This window comes from Psammomys obesus, unplaced genomic scaffold (genome assembly GCF_907164565.1).
Source record: "Psammomys obesus unplaced genomic scaffold, mPsaObe1.curated_primary_1811, whole genome shotgun sequence".
Taxonomy (NCBI): Eukaryota; Metazoa; Chordata; class Mammalia; order Rodentia; family Muridae; genus Psammomys; species Psammomys obesus.
Genome location: NW_026596034.1, coordinates 29,913,760 through 29,940,523, shown reverse-complemented (window position 1 = coordinate 29,940,523; position 26,764 = coordinate 29,913,760). Strand labels below are relative to the sequence as shown.

The 26,764-nt window shown below is 45.4% G+C and overlaps 1 protein-coding gene across 1 annotated transcript in view; it reads right to left on the bottom strand.

Annotated features, from left to right (window-relative positions):
• Window positions 1-13,765: 13,765 nt before the first annotated feature.
• Window positions 13,766-26,764, bottom strand: part of Vat1l (vesicle amine transport 1 like) — a 166,379-nt gene continuing 153,380 nt past the window's right edge. Inside the window, exons 8-9 of the mRNA XM_055621507.1 lie at window positions 17,624-17,707; window positions 13,766-16,219 (exon numbers count right to left, since the gene is read on the bottom strand). Of these exons, the coding sequence (XP_055477482.1) occupies window positions 16,121-16,219; window positions 17,624-17,707 (183 nt within the window). The 3' untranslated portion in view covers window positions 13,766-16,120. The remainder of the gene's footprint in view (window positions 16,220-17,623; window positions 17,708-26,764) is intronic.

The following is a 26,764-nucleotide window of genomic DNA, read 5'->3' as shown; positions in this document are numbered from 1 at the left end:
TTTGCTTATTACATAGGACTGCTTACTTAATTCTCTGAACAATGTTGCATTGTGGGTAATGGTCGTCTCATGTTATAGTTGAGGACACTATTAGTCTGATGGGCTGAATTCTAAACTGACCCCCCTCCCCCATCCCACACACAAGCACTACGAGGCCACATCTGCTCTGGCTCCATCTTACCCAGAAACTAAATGAGAATCAGGCTGTGCAACAGATATTCATTTGAAACTGTCCCCAATTCCCCATTACCCCTTCCCTCAGCCTTCTTCCCCTCCCTAGCCCTCTCTAAGATTCTAGTTACCCATGCCAGGGAGCAAAGCCACTGAGTTGTTTTCACCAGACCAGACAAAGAAGGCACAGGCCGCAGATGATGAAAGCCTATTCTGGTCATGCACACTCTTTCCACCTTTGCCATAAAATCCCTTTTCTCCTTAATGCATGGATGCGGATATTTGAGGGAGTGTCTTCTCCATATCCTTTTCAAGAACAGCTTTGAATAAGCCCACCTCCTCCCACTGATCTCTGTCTCCTCAATCCATGACAAAGCAGCAAGCCTTGCCCAATGAGTTCTTCTTTATATATGAGTGGATGAGGCTCAGCAAGGCGGGGTGATGGCAAGGAGGTCATATAGTCGGGGAAGTCCCTCTGAAGCTTGTCTTGGATCTGAGAGCAAAGGTTCTGCCTTCTCTGACTCATTCATGAGACCCGGTCTACACATGTGCCTCCCCAACTCACACATGAGATCCAATCTACACTGTGTTGTAACCCTGTCTGTCCTTAATTCCCCAAAGTATTTTCTACCACCCAAGACTCGGAAGTGATCTGCATGTGTATTTGTCAAAAAGTTCCAGATCTGGTATAGTTAATCCAGTGGCCTAATAATTATCTTATGAGCCAAGGGTTGTAGGTTTGGGTCTTACCAGATATAGACCTCAAAATTTAGTAAATAAAAATATAGGCTGTGTTGCTGTCCTTGTGGAGCTCCTGTCCTCTCCAGGTCTTACTATTTCCTACTTCTTTCATGAGATTTCCTGCACTCTGCCCAAAGGTTGGCCATAAGTCTCAGCATCTACTTTGATAGTCTGCAGGGCAGAGTCTTTCAGAGGCCCTCTGTGGCAGGCTCCTGTCCTGTTCCCTGTTTTCTCCCTCTTCTGATATCCATCCTCTTTGCCTTTCTGAATGGGGAGGACAGGAGCTACACAAGGAGAGCAACAGAACCAAAAAATCTGGGCACAAGGGTCTTTTCTGAGACTGAAACTCCAAATAAGGACCATGGAGATAACCTAGAACCCCTGCACAGATGTAGCCCATGGCAGTTCAGTGTCCAAGTGGGTTCCATAGTAATGGGAAGAGGGATTGTCTCTGACATGAACTGATTGGCCTGCTCTTTGATCACCTCCTTGTGAAAGGGAAGCAGCCTTACCAGGACACAGAGGAAGACAATGCAGCCAGTCCTGATGAAACCTGATAGACTAGGATCAGAAGGAAGAAGAGGTCCTTCCCTATCAGCGGACTGGGGGAAGGGCATGGGTGGAGAAGGGGGAGGGAGAATGGGATTGAGAAGGGAAGTGGGAGGGAGCTACAGGGGGATACAAAGTGAATAAATTGTAATTAATAAAAATAATTAAAAAATACAGGCTGGATCACTAGTGACCTTTCAATTTAAATAACGAACATTTTTTTTTTCTTCTGAAACAGTCTTATGTTACCCAGGATAGCCTCCAACTTGCTATGTAGCTCAGGCTGGCCTCCAATTTGCAGTGCAGCCAAAGATGACCTTGAACTTCTGATTCTATTTCCATCTCCTCAGGGCTGGGATTACAGGCTTGTGCCATTATGCCTAGTTTATCCACGGCTTTTTCTGTAAGTGACAGGAAAACGTCCTACCAACTGAGCCATCTCTCCTGTTCAAAGCTACATTTTGGATATTAGATGTCTCCTATAGTATTTGAGATGTATGCTGAAAATATTCTCTACCTCTCTGAAGGTCTAATGGAACTGGGAGTCCTGTATTTTGTGTGGCAGTCCACCAGCAAAGCAGAGCTTTTGATTTCTTTGGAGGCCCTTTTCTTAGTGGTTGATGGTGATTGAGCATGTGAGTTCTGTAGCCAGATAATTAGGGTCTAAATCTTGGCAACAAGTTGCCAGCCTTGAAACTCGGGTAAGTTACTTAGCTTCTGGCCTTAGCTGATACCTCTGGGAAACATAGTCTCAAATGGTGAGAGAATTAAATAGTCCACACAGAGCACTTAGCTGAGGTCCTTCCTCATCTTGATGATGACTTTTGGGGAAGATGATGTGGTGGTTTAAATAGGAATGGCCTCCATAGATAGGGAGGTGTGGCCTTGTTGGAGTAGGTGTGGTCCCATTGGAGGAAGTGTGTCACTGTGGGGAAAGGCTTTGAGGACTCATATGATCAAAGTAGATCCAGCGTGGCATTCACTTCCTGCTGCCTATGGATCAAGATGTAGAACTCTCGGCTCCTTCTCCAGCACCGTGTCTGTCTGCATGCTGCCATGCTTCCCACCATGATGGTAATGGACTAAACCTCTGAAACTGTAAGCCAACCACAATTAAATGTTTTCTTTCATAAGAGTTGCTTTGGGCATGGTGTCTCGTCACAGCAAATAGAAATCCTAAGACAGATGGCTTGAATAAAAATGTTTTCCGTGGTCTCAAGTATTTGGACACTTGGTCCCCAGTTGATGGTGCTGCTTGTGGAGGTGATGAAATGGTGTGGCCTTGCTGGAGGAGGCTCATCACTGGGGGCTGGCACTGAGAGTTCACAGTCTCAGTCTGCTTCCAGTTCAGTCTCTCTGCTCTATGCTTGTGCTTGAGGATGTGATCTCATATCTTCTTGCTCTTGTCTCCATGCCTACTTCTTGCTGCCATGCCTCTCCACCACGATGGACTCATTCTTACCCTTCTCACACTGTAAGCTTAACAAACTCTTCCTTCTCTAAGGTGCTTCACGTCATGGTATTTTATCACAGCAGCAGAAGAGTAATTAATACACTGAGAGTCCCTAAGAATCTTTGTCACGGGTCAAGGGAAGAAAGAACCTCAAGGAGATAAGTATTGAGATGCTTTATTAGCCACACAATCATCTCGCTTCACTCAGACATCCTGATACCTCTCCTAGTCTGCCGAGTACAGCTGTAGCCTGGTCAATGGCCTCACGGGTAAGGCTTGCTATCTATCCCGGTGTGCTGTGTGGTTGGTGACAGGCTTCCTTCTCTAGGTATGGGGTCTTTCCCACGGGTCTTCAGACTTGGGGATGCGTGTCCAATTGGATCAGCACGGTGGTGATGTCTTAGTTGATAACGGCCAGTCTGAAGTGGTCTTGCGTTCACCCTATCTGTGCTGGAAGGAGGTGTAGGCTATGTCACCCCCGTTTATCCAGTGAGGTATCGGGTTATGACATTCATTTTACATTATGCTTATCATTATGTTCAGGTGGGCAACTCATGTCACTTCTTATCGCAATGAGCACACTGTTTTACTTATCACTGCAGACATATGCTTTTTACTATACTTTCTCCTCCTTGTTTCACATGTTCTCAACACTCTTACCCGCCCCCAAGTGCAGGTGAAAATTCAGTGGGCATGGCGATGACAGTGGGCGGTACTATAGTTTAATCTTTTCCAGGTTCTGAGACCATGCAAGGAGTTGGTTCTGTGGGGTTCCATCTCAAGGTGCTTGACAGCTGGAGACAGGCTATAGAAATGGCAGACAGATGTTCCTCTTTCCATGTGAGTTTTCTGGTGAGCTGGAAACAAAACCAGTCTTGATGACTCACCCTGCAAGACATGTCTAGCCAGCCTTTAAATAGCAATGGCTGGCTACAGAAAATAGTGTCACCACCCAAAACCGAGATCTGCTTCAAAACTGGCAAACAGGGTGGATTTCTAACAGATGAAAGCAGGGTATTAAGTTATATTTGATCGCAAGTCTTCTCAGCTAGGGGAAGTAGGAATGCCTCGGCCTCCAGTTGCAGGCTGCAACCTTCTGCAGGTATCCAAGGTTCTGCAAGCCTCACTGCAGAGGAGCTCCAGGCACGTGAATTTCTAGTGCCCAGTGCCTTAAGTCTTATAAAGAGGCCATGCAGGCTGGTTTGTCTTTTAAAATTGTTCTCAAACTTGCAAATGTCTCTTTTATTAACAACAACAGAAAAATGCCCTCCAGTTCCAAGATTTGAGGGGTCAAGTATTTAGCTGGACTAGAATAACCATCTATTGCCATGGTAATTTTGGCTGTGTGTGTGTGTGTGTCTGTGTGTGTACGTGAGCTTTTTACTGTTTGTCAGGAGGAGGAAGCCTCAGGTATTATAGCCAGAAAACCCATTCACCTCCTTTGTGAGGGAGTCTTTCATTAGCCTGAAACTCATCAGTTAAGCTAGAATGTCTGCCCTGTTAAATCGAGTGTGCGCACAGGCCCAGCAGTTTTACATGGGTTCTGGTGTGTGTGTGTGTGTGTGTGTGTGTGTGTGTGTGAAGTGGGGTTCTCTTGCTGTTAGTTCTTTAGCTAGCTGTTCTTTTGCTATCATGCCCTTTGAAAAGCTGCAAATATGGCTTTCCTGTTCTGAATCTTACGCTGCTCTTCGTAGTATTCAGTGGAAATCCTCTGCCACACTGCTTGTTCTGACCCTCCTTTAGGAGATCAAGATACTGTAGATGGATGGACACAACTAGGAAGATGAATTGCCCACCTTATATCTCTGCTGAGTCAGTCAGGGATTCTGTTTTTATCAGACAGGGTTCTCGGGCTACAAGTGATAGAGATTGGGTCTAATCCCCTGAAGGCCAGAGAATCCACTTCTGATGGCCTAAGATCCAGAGAAGTATAAGGAGGGAGCTGGGGTGTGTCTTGCTCAGTGGTGAGAGCTTTTGTAATACTCACAGGGTTTGGGGTCCAACCCTAAACATTGTCAGAAAAAAAAAAGTAACAAGGAATCATGACTGGCTTTGCAGATCTGGGGAGCAGGGACTCATGGGGAATCTTGATATGTTCCATTCATTTTCCTGTGTTCACACCTCTCTTCTTAGGCATCAGGTTACTAAGATAGAACACCACTAAGGCATTCCATGGCCCCTGAGCCCATTTGGTTAGAGTTGAACTAAAAATACACAGGGACATATGCATGCTCTAAAAGAAGGTCAGGTACAATTGTCAAAGGGCCTCACAAGTGTCTTCTGTGCCAGGTTCCCACTTAAGCATTTTGTATCTCCTGATTCATTTAATTTGCATCCCGTTTTAATGGTAAGAGGACGGGAGAGACTCAGAGTTCAGGAACCTTACTCAAGGTCACATTGCTGCTAATTAAGAGTTGAGATTCAAACACAGGCTCTCCATCTTCAGATGCTCTGATTCTTACCACAGTTACTAATAGGACATTGTAACTTAACAGGCCCCTAGACATTAGCACAACTGACTCCATGATGGAAGTTCCATTTAGGCCATGAAACTTAGCACATAGATAGTACCACCTGCTAAAATAAAAACAAAGACATGATTTATCAAAGCCCATAGTTCTAGGAAAGTGTCTAAATATATAAACCTTGCTTTTAGCATCTGTAGTTCTGTTTCTGGTTCACTGTCCTTGTTAACCGAATTATGTCAACTCAGAACACGGTTTTTGTGCTTAGGAGCTCACCCTGAGAAAGGCTCAGTGGTACACTGGGATCCAGAACAACCAGTGTAGTCACCGGTGGGCCAACAAAGACTTCCCATTGACTTAAACACATGTCCAATCGGTCTTCTCCGGTGCATACCCCACCCCCATAACAGACACAACTGATTCTTATCAAGAAAACTGAATCCCTGGAAACTGGGGAGATGGCTCAGCAATTAAGAACTCTTGCTGTTTGACCAGACTTTATTTCCAGCATCGATATCAGGTGCTCACTACCGCTGGTAACTTGTTGCTCTAGAGGAACTCTGAGTCCTTCTTTTGACCTCCCTGGGGATTTCCCTGCAAGTGGTACGCATGCATGTACTCCGGTAGAGCCATATACACATAAAGTGAAAAAAAATTTTAAAAAAGAAAACTGAGCGTCTTCTCCACCATTTCACACCATCTCATAAAGACTTTCCTTTCCTTTGCTTCAACATTGCTTCTCCCAAATTTTGTACGCTGGGTACCGTTCATTTCTCCCTGCCAGTTCTCTCCTGTGGTTTGTGTCTCTTCCTCCTGTCTTCTAGACAATGAACTCTTATACAGGTTCTGTTTGTCTCTCAATCTTTCACAACATGTAAAGCAGGACCATGCACATAGTCAAAGCTTAGTAAATATTTGCAGAACGGAATGAAATCTCCCCTGTAACATTTGCTTTAACTGAGAGTGACAAGAGTTAGAATCTGGGTGGAGGGGCATTTGATGTACTCTTAATTCACCCAGTTAATAATGATACAGTTTAACTGTCAGTTTGAGGGGCCCTGTAGTGGATGTAAACCTGTTTTTGTTTTGATCTCAAATGTTGTTTTGGTAGATCCCTCTTGGAAAACAACCTCGGTGAAATGGCACATGATGTTTTTCAGCTGGAAGCTGTCTCATGCTGGGGTTGGAGGGCATAATGTGGTTTTAGTTAGATGAAAAATATCCTGTATGGACTTTGGGAGAGTATAAAATAGCCACCAAATAAGGAGAGATAGTGTTGCATCTTTTGGCTTCTTCACTTCAAATCACTTCCAGACGCTCCTAGAGAAAAATGCCCCAGAGGATGCTTCGAGGTTGCTGCTGAGGTTGCTGGACTGCTGGTTGGCTGTTTAGCTGGACTTCTGGATTGGTATTGCTCTCCCCCAAACCTAACGCCCACAACCAGCAGGAAGTAGCTAGAGAGGTCTTCGTCCCTTGTCCCTGCTAACCTGCTTTTTCTCCTAACTAGTGTCAGGGGGTTAGAAGGCAAGTAGAGGTGTTTAAGAACCCTAAATAAAGTAGATTTTCGAAAAAAAAAAAATTTAAGCCTACAGGGCACTGATTTCCTGCCTTATTAATTGGTTAATATCAAAGAGTTATGTGGCTATCCACAGGTGATGGTTAACCTAGCTTGTCATCTTGATGAGATTTAGAGTCACCTAGGAGCCAAAGCTCTGGGCAGGAAGGGTGACTTTGAGGATGTTTCCAGAGAGGTTTGAGAATGGACGACCATACTGAATACGGCTGGCCCTACCCCATGGGCAGGGGTCTGAGGCTATCTATAAAAAAAGTCATCCACCTCTCTCTTCTTCCCGACTGGACGCAATGTAACCATTGCCTAACAGTCATGCCATTATACCTGCCTCACCATGATGGGCTGTACCCTCAAACCATGAGTCAACACAAACCCTTCCTTCCTTCAAGTGCTTTTGCTAGATGTTTTGCCACAGCAGCACAACTAATAGCCAATACTTTTGTCCCTCAACAAAGAGAGATTTGTTTGTTTGGTTTTGGTAATGGTAGGAATTGAACCCAAAGCTTTGCGCATGTCAAGCAAGTGTTGTATAGTTGGGCTGCATCAACCTGTGCTCAGTAAGCAGGCCTTCATGTGTTTAGCAAAGGGTGTGACAGGCGCAGGTATTATGGTTCTCTGTGTTGGTCTGATTCCCTGTCTCACAACACAGTCCTTTAAGTCATCAGGGCTGCTCTGCTTTTTCCCTTGGCTCAGGTAGAGTTCTCCAGAGCTGGAAAAACAGCAGTAACCCCTTCTCACTCCCTGGGAAGACTTTTGGAAAACAGAGAGGGACTGGCACCAGGAGTAGCATTAGTTGTGACACCAGTTTAGAGTTGGAGTAAATGTTCCCAGTGTGTGAAGTGCTTGTGCCATTTTCAAGGACCTGGGCATTTGGGAGGGTGCTGGCTTGATTTCTTGAGTGCAACTTCTGGAAACTAAGTTGCGGATCGTATTGCTTTAGAGAATTTATTTTATGTCTCCGATTTGTACTTTATCACTGTAAAATGAGGATAGCATCATTTAATTTGTGAAGTGGCCAGGAGAAGTTAGCAAATTAGCGTCTAAAATGCTATTTTTATTGACATTTCTCCCAAAGGTATCTTGAAGACAAGGGCTTGAGTCAAAATGGTTTAAGTGGAAGGAGATGTTAGGAATAGGGGTGTGGAGGACTGTCCATGCCTCTTAACCATGGCCCACAAGGGTAAGGGTGCTGGGTGGGGCATCCGTCATCAGGCTTTTCATCTCCATTGGCTGAACCTACTCTCTAGTTGCTTTTCGTCCAACCACATCCCATGAGTGCTTGTACCCTGCGGTGCTGGAATAAGCTTGCAGGTGGAGGAGAACAAAGACCAACGTAGACGCTCTGGATGGAAGCTGTCAGCATGCTAAGACTTGTGTACAGTTCCAGGTGGGCTCTGGTATGGCAAGACCATGTATGTGGTGGGATTCCTTAGGGGCTGCTGTGGGAGCTTACATCACTGTCTGGCACATAGAGAGTAATGACTACATTGGAAGACTTGGGTGGGGTGGTTTATGTGGAAGGGGTTATCGTGAAGTACAAATAGGGGAGCAGAAGAATAAAATGAGAAAACAAGAGCCTCAAGGACCATCAGAGAGGAAGTTACTATTGTGGGCAACCCAGAATTGATCCCTCCCTGGTGACTCCTGAGATGTAGAATATGTCTTAGAATCACAGCGTCAGAGGGCAAAGATGGTGTCTTAGTTAGGGTTTCCATTGCTGTGAAGAGACAACTTGCCTATAGCAACTCTCATAAAGGGAGACTAATTGGGGCTGTTTTACAGTTCAGAGGTTTAGTCTGTTATCATCATGGTGAAGCATGGTGGCATGCAGCAGACATGGTGCTGGAGAAGGAGCAGAAGTTCGACACCTGGATTCACAGGCAGCACGATGAGACTGTAAATCACTAGACCTGGCTTGAGCTCCTAAAAGCACAAAGCTTATCCCCGATGAAAAACTTCCTCCACTAAAGCCACACCCACTCCAGCAAGGCCACACCTCCTAATAGTACCACTCTGTACAGGCTTATGGGGAGCATGTGTATTGAAACCACCACAGATGGTTTGACTGGCCAGCATCCCTTCCTATGAGAAGCTATTCTTCTGTCACTTGACATAGTCCCTGGAGTGGGCACTATGTAGCCAGGCTGGACAATCAAAAGAGCCATCCCTCTGCTTAGTGGTTGGTTTGAAGATGGGCCCATGACATAGTTGGGTTAATGATAGACTTCCTGAGGACATTGATTTATACTAGGTCTACTGAAGAGGAAATTACTGCTCTTTGCCAAAATGTGGGGAACATTCTTGTGAGGAGGAAAAATAGGAAATGTTGAATTTTGTGGGGCTGGAGAGATGGCTCAGCAGTTATGAGCACTGTCTATTCTTCCAGAGGTCCTGAGTTCAATTCCCAGCAACCATATGGTGTTTCACAGCCATCCATACAAGGATATGTTGCACTCTTCTGTCACATAGGTGTATATGTAGATAGAGTAATCATATACATTACATAAAATAAATTGAAAAAAAAAAAAAGAATTGCTGGACTCCATTGTCCCCAGTGCTGGAAAGAGCTTTTCCATTATATGGAGGCCTGTGTTTCAAACTAGGATCCTTAATTTTCTGACAGAATGATGGTAGACAGGCCATTCAACCTCTCTGAAATTTGGTACCCTATCTATAGGGTGGAATGATGTCTTTCCAGGCATCTTTACATTCTAGTGTGGCTATATGTAAAAATGGCTGTTAAATAGTAAATTATTGATAATGTTCCTGGTTTATTTTGATTTAGTTTCATCCTATGGATATCTAGCTCTTAGTTGGAACAATGCTTTTGTAAACAAAAGCATTTTTAGTCTTTGAACACAAGTCCTGGCGTGAGACCATGCCATGTGGGTTGCTGTCCTGCATTATTTTTTACTTCTTCACATGATAAAAGTTTACTTTCTGGAAGCTTCTAATAGAACAGATTTTTTTCCAGATTCCTTGGGAAAGCCATGCCCTGCTGTACTTTTTCTGAGATAAATATTATTTACATCATAACAATTTAGCAGTCACCCCAAAATATGGCCAAATAGACCATGAATGGACCCTGGAAGATTGATCAAAAAACTCTCATTCCAATATGGTCCCCAATCTGTTCTGCTTCCCACAGGTGGACCAAGCAATATAGTGAGATTTGTTGGTTTGTTTTGTTTTTCAAGACACGGTTTCTCTATGTAGCCTTGGCTTTGTAGACCAAGCTGGCCTCGAACTCACAGAGATCTGCCTGCCTCTGCCTCCCAGTGGTGGCATTTGCCACCATGCCTGCTGGTCTCTCTTCTCATGATGCACACAGCAGCTAGGCAGCTCATTCCATGAACTTGCCTTGTGCTTCTGCATTCAAGTACCTAACGATAGTGACTCTGCCTGGTTAGTTATTACTACGTGATCCCCATGGAAGCTCTTTGTTAATTAAAGTCATATTCTTTTCTACTACACACATATAAATTCTCAGTATCAAGGGAGATATTAAAAATAAACTTTGTGTTTCTTGTAAGAGATAAAACTTATTTGTTGTCACAACATTAAACTGAGAACTCCTGGATGGTGACCGAAATTTCAGACTCTGAAAAGATTACAGCTGGATCATACCAGGCATGTGATTGGTCTTTGTGACTTTTAGAATGGAATGTGAGGGTGATCCTTTCAATGGATTACACGTACAGGGCCACAGTTAATTTTGCAACATTCCTAAAACCTAGACAACATGGCCATTTGTGTCCGTCTGATTTTTGATCGTCGTGAAATACTTGAGAAGATAACTCACAAGGAAAAGGATTGGCTCATGATCTTAGGGTTCTCAGTCCATGGCTGTTCAGCTCTGTTAATTCTGGGTTGTGGTGAGCATATCAGGTCAGGAGGACATGAGAGAGCAGAGACGCTCACGTCATGACAGCCAGGAAGAAGAGAGGAGGAATGGAAGGGGCCATCACAGTTATACCTTTCAATGACACTACCGAGTGACCTAATTTCTCCAAAATTCCTCTTGTTTCACAGTTCTACACCCTCCCAGTAGCTTATTCAGATTTTGAATCTATCAGTGGATTAAGCCATCAACGAAGATACAGCCTGCCCAATCCAGTCACTTCTGAAATATATTATCTCTGAGTACTGCTTGCATCCAGAACTAAGTCTTCAATGTATGATCCTTCTTGGGCATGTGGGGAGGGGATTTGTATCTGAACCATAACACTCTATCTCAACAGGAGGAAATTCAGGTTTGTCCAAATCATTTGTCCAAAGCATCAGCCCTTGTGGGAGAGATCTCAAGGCTTTTGCCCTTCCTCGTTGCACCCGTTCTGTGTAGTTTCAGTCACCCCTGCATAGGTTGCTTCATTTTGTTTGGAGGTGTGGTTACCTATTGGAATATTCAGAGAACAAATTTACCACCATCTTTGCAGTCAGAGGTTGGCTCAATCTGTTCATGACAGAGAATGCCAAAGCACCCGATTCTTCTCCCATAAACAAATTAGGGAGCAAATATTGGGATCTACAAACATTCTGTTGCATTAAGACAGAAAGGAAAGGTGTCGTCTGAGTATTTTCCAGGTATCCATTTTCCCCAGCATTGACCAGCGTGTACGGAAAAGGAAAGATGTTTCTTAAAAGTTTATTCACTTTAAGTTTCAATTCTGGGTGTTGTTTGTGGCCTGTGTTTAGATGCGGTTGGTACATACAGTAACCTTTGAGGGTGATAGGTTATCTTCATGGACAAAATAAGCCAATTCAAGCGAAGTTAAAAAAGAAAAAAAAAAAAAAAAAAAACCAGGCAGATTTATTTGGGAATAGGCTCCTGGGCAAGTTCCTGAGCCTCAGGGGACAAGACTGGAGAAAGTCATGGGCAGACCATGGCGGGAAAGTTTTTATAGATTGTAGGCAAAGAAGAATGACATTTCTGCCACACCCTGCACTTGTGCCCAGGTATGGTCAAGTGCGGGGGAGGTGGCTGGGTGGCTGGTGACTTCAGATGAGGGGTGTATTCTCCACAGAACACAAGCATTAAATACAAACAGATAAATGAGAAAGGCTCAGTACAGAGACCCTGGAAGGCTTTCCCTGGCAGTGCAGAGGATCAGGAGGCCCTGGGATTGTTTTCCAGCACTGCAAAAACTGAGTATGGTGCCACGTGGTTGCCTCTTCAGCATTCAGGAGGTGGACACAGTAGGATCAGAAGTTCAAGGTCATCCTCCACTACAAAGTGAGACTGAAGCTACTCTATCTCAACAAAATCAAACCAGACAACAAGAAGTGTCACAATAGTCTCGCCATCCGTCCTATTCTGTAAATTGTGATTTATCCACGTGGCCTCCCGGTGGGGGCTTGGGGCAATGTCTCTGGTCTGTCAGCTCCCGCTGAGAAGCATGGTGGAGCACCGAGCAGCCTCCAGGAGTGAACTCTGCAAGACTGGTTCTTGCAAAGGAGTTTTCCTTGATAATGTTGACTTTTTAGACTGTGAATGTTCGGTTGGCATCTCCGGCTGCCCCCTCCCCCACGTGATCCGGTAAACCTCACTTTCTCTCTCCAACCCTGCCCACTTCGAGGGAAAGCCTCCACATTCCTAGCAAGCCTGGGGACTGCCCCAACCTACTGTAGACACAAGCTCCCTAAGTCCAGTAGGTGGCAGACGGTCATCTTTACCCACAATCCTTCAATGCCCCCTCCCCCTCCCGTCATAGTCGAGGTGGGACTTCCTCTGGCCTCATCCTCCGAGGCGTCAAACTCGCCGAGCAGTCTCAGTTCTCCACAAAACCTGCCCTTTTTGTACTTTTAATGTGGCTTCGGTTGGCTTATTTCGTTGGCAGAGATAACCCATTAGTGAAAATGAATGGTTGTTGCGATAATACAGACTTTCATAGAAATATATCATATTATAACTACTATGAAGGAAATGTAGCAGAGGAAGTCTGCAAAGGAAGCTGACACTCAATTCCCTTCAGTGAGGTTTGTTCCCATGAGAGGGCCCCATGAGGTCATGGGACCTCATGGTGGGATGGAGAACATTGGGCGGAAGCAATATATGGAGATCGATCTGAACTTGATGGGGGCCTTAAAGGGAAGGGGGAGAGAGAGAGGTGCCCCAAAGAGGCGGGTGTGTGGGTTGGGGGGCGGGTAGGAGGCGAGAGGGAGCAAGAGGAGTGGGGAGAGGAAGGGCCCAAGAGGAACCAAAATGTCTGGTTTCTATAGAGCGCCTCTGAGAGGGGAGAAGCCTCACCCCTGGGCTAGAGAATTCGGTGTAGAGGGCAGGGTAAGCCAGCCATACCTTGCAGCAGGTAGGGACCAAGGGAGCTCTGAAACCAAACAGCAGGCTGTGTTAAGTCCTGTAGTGATGTTTAAAATATGAGAAATGTCATCTGTGGTCAAGTGCGTCAGTTCCCATGGGGCCTAGCTGGAACTTGGTGAGTGGTGGCTCTGTCATTTACTAGCCATGTGACCTCAGGGTAGTATTGACTGTTCACAGGCTTTGGTGTTTCCATCCACTCTTAGAGTCAGTGATTTGGCACATGCATTGTTCTTTCAGCTGCATTCAGTAGGTGTCTCATAAATGCTTGCCATCGTCATCAGTTACTTTCTATGATGTCTGATATTGTCACTGGTACCATCTGCAGTCAATTAGTTTTTTTTTTGAGATGGAAACTTACCATGTAGCCCAGGCTAGCCTCAAAACCACCGTCTTCCATTCTCTGCATACTGAGAGTACAGGCTTACATCACTATGCCCAGGTAATCAGAATACACCCAGATATTTATGGGGAATGAAAGCAACCAGAAGAGTTTATGCTATGCTGAATACTTTATTTATATTTTCATGTAAACATAATTTGCTTTGTAGGCACAATATAACAATATAATGAAAGCTCTGAAGCCACGGACACACTAGATGATGTTCGGTTCATTCCAATAAAGCTCAACCTTCCAAGAAGCCTTCGCAGCTCCCTTAAGGCATACAGAGACACTCTCTGCACTTCTCCCAGGAAACAATCTCGAGAGGGGAAGGAGGGGACTTAACACAAGAGTCCACGTGATGACCGACCGATTCCAGTTCTCCCTATCCAACCCTCCTGTTGACCTTCATGGCGATGCTGGCCACACTCAAAATTTTCTCATTCTGTGTTCTCAGGAGGAGAGGTTTCTCATGTATGATCAATAGTTTTAAAGAACAAAACAAAACAAAACAAAAAAAAAACAGATTTGGGGACAGATGACTTCCCATGCTTCTTTGCTGTTCCTGACAGGACCACCTGGCATTCTGAATGTCGGACAGGTTCCATGTCCCCTGAAGGAGAAGCTTCCTGTGACCGGTGGTCCCTGGCCTCTCCAGAAGGCTATTTCTACATACTAGTAATACCACTTTGAGAGTGGTCCTCAGGTCTACCCACCCTTGAACATGGTCACGATGGAAATTGATTGATTATGTGGTATTTAGCAAAGGGCTATCATCTCCCAGAAGTAGAAAATAGAAATCTGTGGTTGGCACTCTTTTTGGCTATTCTCAGCCCTTGGCTTAGTGGCTGACAGTTCCTTTTCTCATCTTCATATTTGACTATCACTGTCACAGTAAGGAAAGAAGGACTACCTTCTGGTAAATATTTGGCATGAAGAAGTCATCATCACAAATCGGGATCGAGATAAAGGAGTAGGATGAATGGCACGAGACTGGCTACAGGGAATTTTGCAAACCAAGCAGGAATGGTGGTGGAAATGTGTTCGTTCCCAGCCCATGAGGGAAGAGTGGGGGCCACCCTAAAACTTGTTAGTGGGGAAAGTAGGCAACACAGGAGCCCCTCCCCCAAGTCGTCAAGAATGTAAAGAAACTTGGAACACTAACTCAAGGTCATTGAGGAGCCCACTCAGGTCCTGCAGAAGGCAAACGTGAGTTCGGGGTGCTAACTGCATGGGTGCCGTTTAGATTTAGTTTGGTTTCTGAGTGACATGTGAACCTTTAGGACAGAAGGGCTGGAAGGTGTCAGTAAGGAGCCTCACTGTGGAGGAAGGGAGACCCCACATCCTCTCAGGTAATGGTTGTCACTTCAAAGCCCATTAATAAGGATGGGGATGGTGTTTTTTCAATATGGAAAATTGGGGTTCAAACAAGCAGTTTGGCCCCTGATTTCTGAGGAACCTGGAAATCAGCACCATGGTTCTGTGTGTTGGAAATGGGGACCACACAGTTGCCATCAGAGGCTGGGCAGCCACCATCTATATCCCTAATGCGCATTGCCCATTAGAATGTGCTCTGAATAGGCAGAAGAAACCAATTGGTTCTTTTTTCAACCCCAAAGGTGGTCTTTAAGGGAGATCTTCCTTGGGAAAGGTATTTCCTGGGCAGGAACTTAAAAATAATATGTGGTAATTCTGAAGGCTGAGAGTGAGAACCCAGGTGACTTTAATGACATATGAGTTAGGTCTACATGTGGTGAGGGTTCTTAGGATTTAAAAAAGCCATGTGTGGCCACAGGGAGGACTTTGCTCATTAGACATGGTTCGGAGGAGAGGTCTCTGTAGCTGGTCTTAGATAGATATTGCTGGCCCATCTCTATTCTGGAAAGGACCTACATTTGCCTCCTTGGCTGTATCAACAAGAGCCAGCGAAGAGGATTAAAGAGAGGCTCAGATCTTAACATGTGGTGGCGGGGTCGTGAATACTCCTCCTGGTCTAGTATCTTGCTACTAGCTAAACTGAAGAGTGCCACAGGTGAAGGCATGGCTGATTGCTGGGAGGCAAAGAGTGTCACTGGCCTGAAGAATGATGGGGTCTGGACAGGGCTCTGTGACAACACCTTTCAAATCAAATGCGGCCTTGCCCCTTGTCCGGTTTCTGACCTGGGGCTCTATGAGCTTGTATGTATTTGCAAGGCTATTCTAGAACCATCAAGGACCCAAAGAAGGATGGGTTTGATTCGAGGGAGAGAGGAGAGTGTGGTACACAGACTGGGAAGGGACACAATACTGCATGTAATGGGATTGGCACTTAATTCCAAACACAACAGTGATCAACAGCTTCTTAGCTCGGCTGACTGCAGACAAACACGACACGCACTGGACTACAGCATTGGTTCACTGGGGCACGGAAGAGTTCTCGTGGTGGCCATCTTCTTCCCAGCCATCCTCCACCTTCTGGGATATGAGGTCTGGCTTACTGGATGAAGGGCATCCTCTCCTTGTTCTCACTGTCACCTTCATGGTCCTCTTCCTCCTCGCCTGCCTCGCTGGTCTCTGTGCTATCATTGGCCATCTGCAATTCAACAGAGATCATGATGGAGGTCATGTACTCACCCCCTCACCATCTCGGAGCATCGAAAGAAGCATTATGGGATGGGCCTCTTTCAGAGTGGTCATTCCCACACAAGAAAGTGCCTTGGAGGACCCCTTTTAGCCCTTCACTTAACACCTGCTAAGGCCCTGCTACTTCCTCTAAAGGCTTCAAGGAATAGCTCCGAAGATGACCTGACTGGACCCATCACAAATGTCATGATGCCCTAGACTTAGTCTGACTTCATGCTGTCTTCTCTTCAATTCTAGTGTTCAGCTATTTTGCTGAAGTGAAATAGTTGGCCAGGGCATCTCTAGAACCTTCTATGCACAGGGCTGAAAGAGACCTATTTACATAGGCCACAGGATATGGGAGTCCTGGGACCCCAGTCCCTTCTCCCTCACTTCATGCTTTCATTTCCCCTCCAATTGTCCTGTGACTTCGTACTTTAAAAACTATATCTATATTGTTAGCAGCAGCTTAAGTATCACAAAGTGTCCCCTCCTTTGACTGACTTGTACGGAGTGAGATGGCCATCGTACCCGAGCTGTGTTATGGCTACAGAAGGCAAGGATCTGTTTCTGAACATGCACACTTGGCCTGAGAGCTACGGATCATTTTAGTCCCTTTTCTTGAAAGTGACAAATACTACTACAAGACTAGTGGCTCAGCGAAGACTCTCAGAGCAACGGCAAGCCTCCATGCTTTCTTTGTTTGGCTTACCCAGAGCCTAGGATGGTCAGCCACGCTCCGTGACAGCCTTTCTAACTGACCGTGAGCAACCTGTCAATCTCTAGCCCCTAAACAGGACCAAAGATGGAGTGCAAAGCAAATTTCCCAGGCTGCAGATGGACTGAGCACTGGGTTTTGAATGCATGCAATCTGAGAGTCTGTGCATTGCCGGCTACACCGAATGCTGCCCCTCCCCCAAAGCAGCTATGTTGGGAACAGGTAATTCCGATGTGCCGTATTCTTGTGGGTTGGCCATCGGGATATTAGGGTTTTATCCCGGTGAGATCAAGTGAGTGAACGCAACAGGAGCAGCAGGGAACATCCTGCAGGCATCTGGCACCATATTTCGTGGGGCACATGCATACCCATTGTTTAGGATTAATTAGGAAGCCTTCCCATTGGGAGCAGCCTAGGGATAGCAACTGTAAAAGACCCTTTTCTATCCATTCCTGTCTGCCCTCCCTCAGCAATTGTCCTGTCCACTTTCACCTCAGCCCGTGGCTAATCCCTCATTCTGAAAGCATCCTATCACTCCTGGACTCGGTGAGCTTATAAACTGCCTGCATTTCCTCCTGCATCAGCTGTGACTACCCCGACGACCCATCGATTTGTCGTTGGTGTTGAGCTGGGTAGTCTCCTCTGCCTTCCACTTACCAGCGGAGTTGGGGTCTTCTCCACGTCGAGAATTAACTTCCCGATGTTCCCTCGGTCGTGGATGCGCTGCATGGCCTCCTTTACCTGAGACACAAGGTGAGACATTAGTGAGGTGTGGCTCCTGGATAACGGGCCTAAAGAGCTCAATTAACCGTCCTTCCACCAGAGGGCGATGAAGCCCAAAGAGTGGTTCAGCCGTAACTTTTTGTGGCGCAAATATTTGCCCTGAGTCAATAATACACGCTAACCTGTCCTGTAAGTCATATATATGTCAGAGTGGTCTGACAGAACGTTAAACAATAAGAGTATTTGTGGGGTCATCTGACGACTGCCTACTTAAGTGTTGCTTAACTCTGATTCATAATTTGGCTAAATAAACCTGTTACCAGGGCTGAGCCGCATTTGCAAAATTCCCATGCTTTCTAGTTGCCGGGATGAAACTGCTTCCACCTAGCAGGAACTCTCTTCAGAGAAGCATCCTCCCTCTAAAGGAGGATCTATGGTTTCCTTCCCCTTGTTCAGGTGCTTGTCAAGCTCGTGAATGTCCCTGGGGGCTGGGTGGGAGATGATGAAGAAGTACAGGACCCTCTGTGAAAGGATTGTTGTAAAGACACAATCCTGTTTCTTCGGAGCCTTTCCTGCGCCTGTGCAGAAAGTGAACTGTAGGGAGCACTGTAGGGATTAATGGAGAAGAGGCTGAGTCTCGTAGGCCCGCCGCATTGTAAGTGAAATCTACGCGGAAGGCAACATTTCTTGCCTCACAAAAGTCAATTTATAAAAATTTATAATAGGCTGAGTCTAAATATTTTTTGTAAAGTCTCACAATTTCAAATATGCTTGTTCCTTCAGCCCACGAGTATTCAGTAAATGTTGCTTCAAGGCTAGATGCTATGACATTAAAAAAAAAAAAAAAAAAAAAGAGTAAAAAAGTCAGACATAGTTAGCTGCGTGTGAGGAACTCAGCCTGTGGCTGATGGAAAAGCGTTTGCTTATTTGAAAACCAAGGGCTTCTATTCATTTGGATCCAAACTCACAGAACCATTAAAATGTTTGTGTTCAAATTGCTTTTCTGGGACTTTTGAGACACAATTCCATTTATGGGAGAAAAACATAAAAGATAATGACTGAATTGCTTTTAGTGGCAAAACACTGAAACAGCTTATATGTCACAGTAAAGGGATGGGTAAATAAACAATGGTTTTTACATTCATCTACCGAATGGAAATATTGCATAGCTGTTAAGAAAAGAAAGATATATGCCACTAATTATAAAGGAGACACAGCAGGATTGAATGCTTTTGTAATCTTGCTAAATGAGAAAGCCAACAGGAATACTTTTATTTACACCTCTATAAAAAAAATGTAGGTATTTTAAAATAACAAGGAAGGCTTGTAGGTATACATTGAAAGTTAGGTGGAGGAGAGAAGGGTGTTTCCACTCTGCTGTCCAGTCCAAATAATGTTATGTGGTACTAGGGTGTCAAATCAACATTTAATATAAGTTCAATGCACCTTTCAAATGCAAAAGTCCCCCCCACCCCCACATACACATACACTTTGGTCAGTTTGTAGTGTGAAACAATCTCCATTTTGTAGACTAATAGTGTCATGTGATTGTTAATTGTTTTTGACCTTGATAAACAAACCAGTCGAATGTAGACTGGGGCTAGGACCTGCCTCCCTGCAGAGCACAGCAGAAGTGATGGGCTCCCCCTTCCGAGACCAAGTTAAAAAGGCTACAACATACTCTCCCGAGGCTTGCTGCATTAATGGGGTCGCCCTGTGAATCCCCACAGGACAGAGACCTGAGACATGACACGTTTCATCCTATAGCCAGTCAGGAACTGTGACACCCCCACCCCCAGCCCCTCTGAAGATCTGAATCTTACCAGCAGCCCCCAAAGAACTTAGAAGCAGATACTGATTCAGCCGAACCTTGAAATGAGATTATATCCCAGCTGTCATCTTGACTGTAGCTTTGTGGGAGCCAAAGGACCCGGCTAAGTCACACCCAGCTCCTGGTACCCTATTCCCAGCCTATGAAATCACAAGTACTCTTCAAGGTGACTCTTTTTTGGGAGGTGTAAATGAAGTAAAACGTATTTAACACACTCCTTCCTTGCATACATGATACTTAGCTGGCAAGATAGGTACAGTGAGCGGCCATTTTAAGGATACGTACCCTGAGGCTAGTGAGCATAAGTAATTCATTCAAAGATTACATGGCTATGGGGAACAGAAGTGTGGTTCAGAATCAGGTCGGATAGAATTCAAAGGCAGCATTTCCCCCTCAGTTTTACCTAGAGTGGACTGTTTCACTTGAGGTCTCTCAGAATGCTCCTTTTAGGTACTAGGAACCCTGGGTACCCTCTGTATACCAGGCAAATATTCTGCCACTAAGTCCCCTTAGCCCCTTGATGGTGGATTCTGGCAAAGCTTTTGACCACTGCCCCCATCCCCTCACTGTCGGATTCCAAGCAGGTGCTCTACCGCTGAGCTCTGACCAAGCACTCTACCACAGTGCCACATTCCTAGACTTTTCCTGATGGTTTCTAGCCAAGCACTGTGATGCTGAGCCAAAACCCCCAGCCCCTTACTGGCAGATGGTAGGCAACTGTTCTACCAGTGAGCCATGTCCCTAGTCCCTCCCTGATGGATTCTAGGCAAGTGCTTTACCACCGAGCCACACCCCCAGCCTTATGTTTCTCAGGGTAGCCTGGAACTCAGTCTGTAGACCAGGGAGACGAGTTTGTAATCCTCCTGTCTCAGCATCTGGAAGTGCCAGAATGCCAGGAGACAGTTAGGCATACTTTAGGCTGCTTTTGTACTAAGCTGGGGTCCAGAAAAATGCAAAGAGCTGTTTTCACACTCGTTAAAAAGTGGATCATGATGCTTGAGGGGTTGGGAGAAGCCCCCTGTAGGGTTGCCTTTAATCTGCACACTTTTGGAAGTTTCTCTCCGAAATGAGACATCGCCTTGAAGTTCTGTCTACGGAAAATGGATAAAGGGCCCTGAAGTAACCTCTAGAGGTCCCTTAATTACCCTCACCCCAGTCACGCTGTTAGAATCTACGTGCTCTTTCACGAATGCTCCTGGAGTTGTGTGGGAGCCCCAGTGGCAGAGGCTTAGGAGGAAGAAGACGACTACTTTTGATCAATTCTTTATCAGGCACAGTGTGTAGCATTTTGCACTCGTGGAGCTATTTCGTCCACACGCTGAGTTTCTTGAGGGAATGTTTGCAACAGCTTTTCACAGACCAGAAAGAAGCACAAGGAGGGGGCTTCTGAGAGGCTCGCCTCTGGCTGTCACTCAAAAGGGAGAGCAGAGTGGGAGGCGTGAGTGACATCTGTTTCTTCACTGTTTCTGGGCAGAACCCATGACAGTGCTGTACTGGCCACACCCCCAAGACTGCCCTCTGCTGACTTGTACATGGTAGAGTCTGAACAGAGACTTTGCTATCGAGTTACCGGTTCATAAAAGGTCTCCTAATAGGTTACGTTCTCCAGATGTTTGATAAGCACCCGAGGAGATCCGTCTTCCTGGCATTTACCAGAAAGGCTTTCCTAATGCACCTTTGTGTTTGAAAGCAAAATTGCATTAAAAAGAAAGGCGTGTGGGCTCTCATTGTCTAATCCAGTAGCCACAGATCACCTGAGACAATGGCACTTGGTGGGGCATTACAAGACTTCTAAGATTCAGTAGTTATTCTGGATATCAGCCCTCTGTCAGATAGAGGGTTGCTGAAGATCCTTTCTCAGTCTGCAGGCTGTCGTTTTGTTCTGAGGAGAGTGTCTTTTGCTTTACAGAAGCTTTTCAGTTTCATGAGGTCCCATTTATTGATTGTTAATCTTAGAGCCTGTGCTGTTGGTGTTCTGTTCAGGAAGTTGTCTCCTGGGCCAATGAGTTCTAGGCTGTTCCCCACTTTTTCTTCTAACAGATTTAGTGTGTCTGGTTTTATGTTGAGGTCTTTGATCCATTTGGACTTTTGTGCAGGGTGGTAAGTATGGATCTATTTTCATTTTTCTGCATGTAGACATCCAGTTGGGCCAGCACCATTTGTTGAAGATGCTGTCTTTTTTTCCATTGAATGGTTTTGGCTTCTTTGTCAAAAATCAAGTATCCATAGGTGTGTGGGTTTATTTCTGGGTCTTCTATTTGGTTCCATTGATCCACTATTCTGTTTCTATGCCAATACTAGGCAGTTTTTATTACTATTGCTCTGTAATAGAGCTTGAGAAGAGGGATGATATCCAGAATATATAAAGAACTAAAGAAGTTAAAAAGCAACAAATCAAGCAATCCGATTAAAAAATGGGGTACAGAGTTAAACAAAGAATTCTCAGTAGAGGAATACAGAATGGTGGAGAAACACTTAAAGAAATGCTCAACATCCTTAGCCATCAGAGAGATGCAAATCAAAATGACCCTGAGATTTCACTTGACACCCATCAGAATGGCTAAGATCAAAAACTTAAGTGACAACACATGATGGAGAGGTTGTGGAGAAAGGGGAACCCTCCTCCATTGCTTGTGGGAATGTAAACTTGTACAACCACTTTGGAAATCAATCTGGCACTTTCTCAGACAATTAGGAATAGTGCTTCCTCAAGATCCAGCTATCCCACTCCTAGGCATATATCCAAAAAATGCTCAAGTACACAACAAGGACATTTGCTCAACCATGTTTGTAGCAGCTTTATTTGTAATAGCCAGAACCTGGAAACAACCCAGATGTCTCTCAGTTGAGGAATGGATACAGAAATTGTGGTACTTTTATACAATGGAATACTACTCAGCAATTAAAAACAAGGAAATCATGAAATTTGCAGGCAAATGGTGGGACCTAGAAAAGATCATCCTGAGTGAGGTATCCCAGAAGCAGAAAGACACACGTGGTATATACTCACTTGTATAGACCTCTAAGATAGGATAAACATACTGAAATCCATTCACCTAATGAAGGTAAACAAGAAGGAGGACCCGGGGTAAGATGATCAATCCTCACTTAGAAAGACAAATGGGATGGACATTGGATGTAGGAGAAAACAAGTAACAGGGCAGGAGCCTACAACAGAGGGCCTCTGAAAGACTCTACCTAGCAGTGTATCAAAGCAGATATTAAGACTCATAACCAAACCTTTGGCAGAGTGCAGGAAATCATATGAAATAAGGGGGAATTAATATGACCTGGAGAGGACAGGAGCTCCACAAGGACCAAATATATCTGGGCACAGGGGTCTTTTATGAGACTGTTTCTCCAACCAAAGACCATGTATGGATATAACCTAGAACCTCTACTCAGATGTAGCCCATGGTAGCTCAGTATCCAAGTGGGTACCCTTGTAAGGGGAACAGGGACTATTTCTGACATGAACTCAATGGCTGGCTCTTTGACCACCCCCCCCCCGGAGGGAAGAGCAGCTCTGCTAGGCCACAGAGGAGGACTTTGCAGCCAGTACTGAAGAAACCTGATAAAACAGGATCAGATGGAAGGGGAGGAGGTCCTCCCCTATCAGTGGACTTGGAAAGGGGCAGGGAGGAGATGAGGGAGGGAAGGTGGGGTTGGAAGGGAATGAGGGAGTGGGATACAGCTGGGATACAAACTTAATAAACTGTAACTAATATTAAAAAAAATAAAAAGCAAAACAAACAAACAAACAAACAAACAAAAAGATTTAGTAGTTATAAAGCCACCGGGGTGCAAAATAGGGGCTGGAGAGATGGCTCAGGGATAAGAGCACGTACTGCTTTTGCAGAGGACCAGAGTTTGGTTCCCAGCAGCCACACCGGATATTGGGTGGCTCACAGCTACCTGTAACTCCACCTCTTGGGGATTCAGTGCTCTGTTCTGGCCTCTATGGCCATCTGCACTCTGCATGTGCAGGTATGCACACATGCTTCTACACACACACACACACACACACACACACACACACACACACACACACACTTAAACGAACTTATAATTAAATAACTGAAAAAAAAGACTAAAATATCTAATTGAGGCTTTTGGACAGTGCTTAAAGGTTAAAATTACAAAATTTAGACGTTGGCCTAGGGAAACTCATTCAAGTTTTCTTCTTGTCCTTTTCTGAATGTGACTAGTAGAACATTTCAAAGCCTCCTGGGTGGCTTGCCAGGTGTACTGCTCTGCCCTTCACTGGATGCCCCAGAAGCGATGCCAGTTATCCTAGTGGCCATAATCCATCCTTCGGTTCTTACACCCTTTACTCCCACAACTCAAGATATATCTGAAGCTTCATAGGCTATCTGCTGTACCTCAGCAAGCTCCAGGTCCCTTCCTGGAGTTCCCCAATCCTGGCACTAGCTCAGCTGACAGCTCAGCTGTGAACTCTTCCAAGGCATTTGTTCTGTGCACAGTATGCTTGGCCTTCACCATCTGGCCATGGACTGTGGGATCCGGGCAAATCAGGCTAGGTGATAACATCAGCACCTTCCCACCTGGACTTGTAACATCTATATTAGCCTTTATATTGTGAGCCAAACAGAACAACACAGCCGAATACAAAGCAAACTGCAAATATGGGGAAAGATTTTCTGATTAGGCCCAGGAAGAAATGTTAAAACACAGCCAACGAAATTGATTTCAATAATGTATTGTACCAAATGTATCTGTCCTACTTAGCTTTAACTGTTAACACCCTAGTGTCATTTGAGGAGTCTCAGTTGATGGTTGCTCAGAAAAGGTCGATTGGCCTGTGGGTATGTGTGTTGGGGATTGTCTTGCCAATTGATAGAGGAGGGCCCAGAGCCCTGTGGGTCCCTGGGAAGGTGGTCCTGAACTATAGGAGAGCCAGGAAAGCTTTGGTCTTTGGATTGTTCACCACACAGTGTTCTTCCATGCTTTCTACTTCCTGCCCTGATTTCTCTCAATGATGGACGGTGACCTGTGTGTGGACATTAACTCTTTTTCCCCTAAGTTTGCTTTTGGTCATGATGTTTGTCATAGTGACAGACTATGATTGTAACACTGTTCAAAGCTCTCTCATTTCAATATGCACTTAAAATAATATTAAGTTAATGAAGCATGTTTGTTCTGCCTTATAGGATTTGGGGGTATCCTGTAAGCTTACAGAATATCCCAAGTCAGACCAGCCCCTCTTCAAGTACTCTGAGGCCTGGCATGGCTCATGGGTAGCTTGGCGGCGCCTACTGGAGCCCCCAGTGTACAGAAAGGTCAGCATAGGACAGCGTGCAGAATGAATGAATATGTAAGTGAATGAGTGGATATGTGGGGTGGTTGAGATGCTGCGTAGCTGAGCCTCACCCAGTGGTTTCCATTCTGCATCTACCCCACTTCCAAGAGTTGGGCAGCTGTCTCTTGGTGGCCTATCCATTGCTTCCTGGGTGCCCTGGAGGAGTCTTCTCCTAATTAAAACTGTGCTTCCCATACCCTGTGGGAGACAACAGCTTCCGGTAGCTGTAAGGCCATCCAGATGTGTTTCAGCAGCTGGATTTCCCAGGGCTGGGCATTCTGGAAGTTCTCAGGCCATGTCCAGTGGTACTAGTTTCCCATCCACATGGTGGGAGGCAGGGAATCTGACTCCTCAGCTTGTATCCTCAAGTTGCATGCGCCTTCTCTGACAATACTGCTCTTCGTGAGGCTCACTTAGATGGCGGCCCAAGCAGAGAGTGGCGGAGGTGGCTGGCTCTGTTTCTACTCGCTAACATTGTCTGATGTTCTTGTGTTTTGCCTTCCTTGTATGTGAAACAGCAATATCTATGCTGTTCACCCCTTCTTCCATTTGACAGTGCCAGAGCCCAGGTAGAATGGGTGTGCTCTATCATTTTTTTTTCAAATGCTTTATTTAAAATTTATGGGTATGTGTGTGTGTATCTGCATGTGGAGACCAGAAGAGGGCGCTGTATCCTCCTGGAGCTGGAGTTATAAGCAGTTGTGAGCCATCCTACATGGGTACTGAAAATCAAACTCAGGTCTTCTGGAAGACCAGCTAATGCTTTTAACTCCTGAGCTATCTCTCCAGCCCCTGCTTCACTTTGAAGAGACTTTAAACTATTTAAACAGGTTAATCATAAAGAGAAACATTCCATGACTCTCCTCAAAATCATATGTACTCAAAAGGGAGAGACTGATGTTTGGTTACGAAGAAAACATGGCAGTGGGTAGGGGAAGCCTGCTTATATAGTATGACAGGAAAGGACAGTGGACCTCTACCTGTCCTAGTGGCTCAGGTGAGACTTGAGGGAGTGAGAAAAGTGTTTACTCACAGGCTGGATACCTCTGCTTACGCTCTTGTTTCTGGCCCTGGATGCATGACAGTCAGACCTGCCTGTGACATAGGAATTATGTACTGTGACTGATGGGACCTAGTAACTGATTGTGGGGGTAGAGGGCATCAAGAACTAAAGATAGCTCATGATGCTGTTCTAACACACGAATGAGTCAGGATAGATGATGGGCGAAGGTGTCTGACAATGCCATAGGGATGATGATGTGAAATAATGCACATCTATATGAGGCTCCCTTTGGTACCTTTGGACAATGCAATGTGATGAGCACTGATTTCTTCTCCCATCTCCGTCCTTAAAATGTGGATCTGAAACTGACTGGACCCCAGGATCAGAGGTTCAGGACTAAGAAGAGGGGACAGAACAAGAAGGTGAACAGCCCAGAAGGAGGAAGACCAATGACAGTCAGCTGCCTTGCATCCTGGGTCTGATGATGCAAAGGGTTTAGGGGTAGCAAGACTAAGTCACTGTGCATGGACCGGGAACAGCCCTTTGTGAGTATCCTGGGACTCTCTTGAACTTTGCTTCTTAACAGACTCCCAGGCAATCAAGACTCCTGTTCTCCAAACCCATCCTCTCCATGCAAATTGCCCTAGCAGTTGCATCCAAGGTTAAAGCCAGACTTTCATGGAGGTTGCAGCCTCCTAATAGAGGCTCTCAGAAAAATTGATTTAAAACTCTTTCGTTGTGTGCAGGTGGCCTTACTCATGCAGGGATCCTGGGTTGTTTGTGTAGCCTCTGCACTGCAACCTAGCACAGTTTGTCTGGTGCCACTGGTTCATGCTCTGCATGAAGTCCATTGTGTTTAATACTCAGGGCATGACCCAAAGGGAAAATTTAATTGGCTCACAGCATGTAGGAGCAGAACTG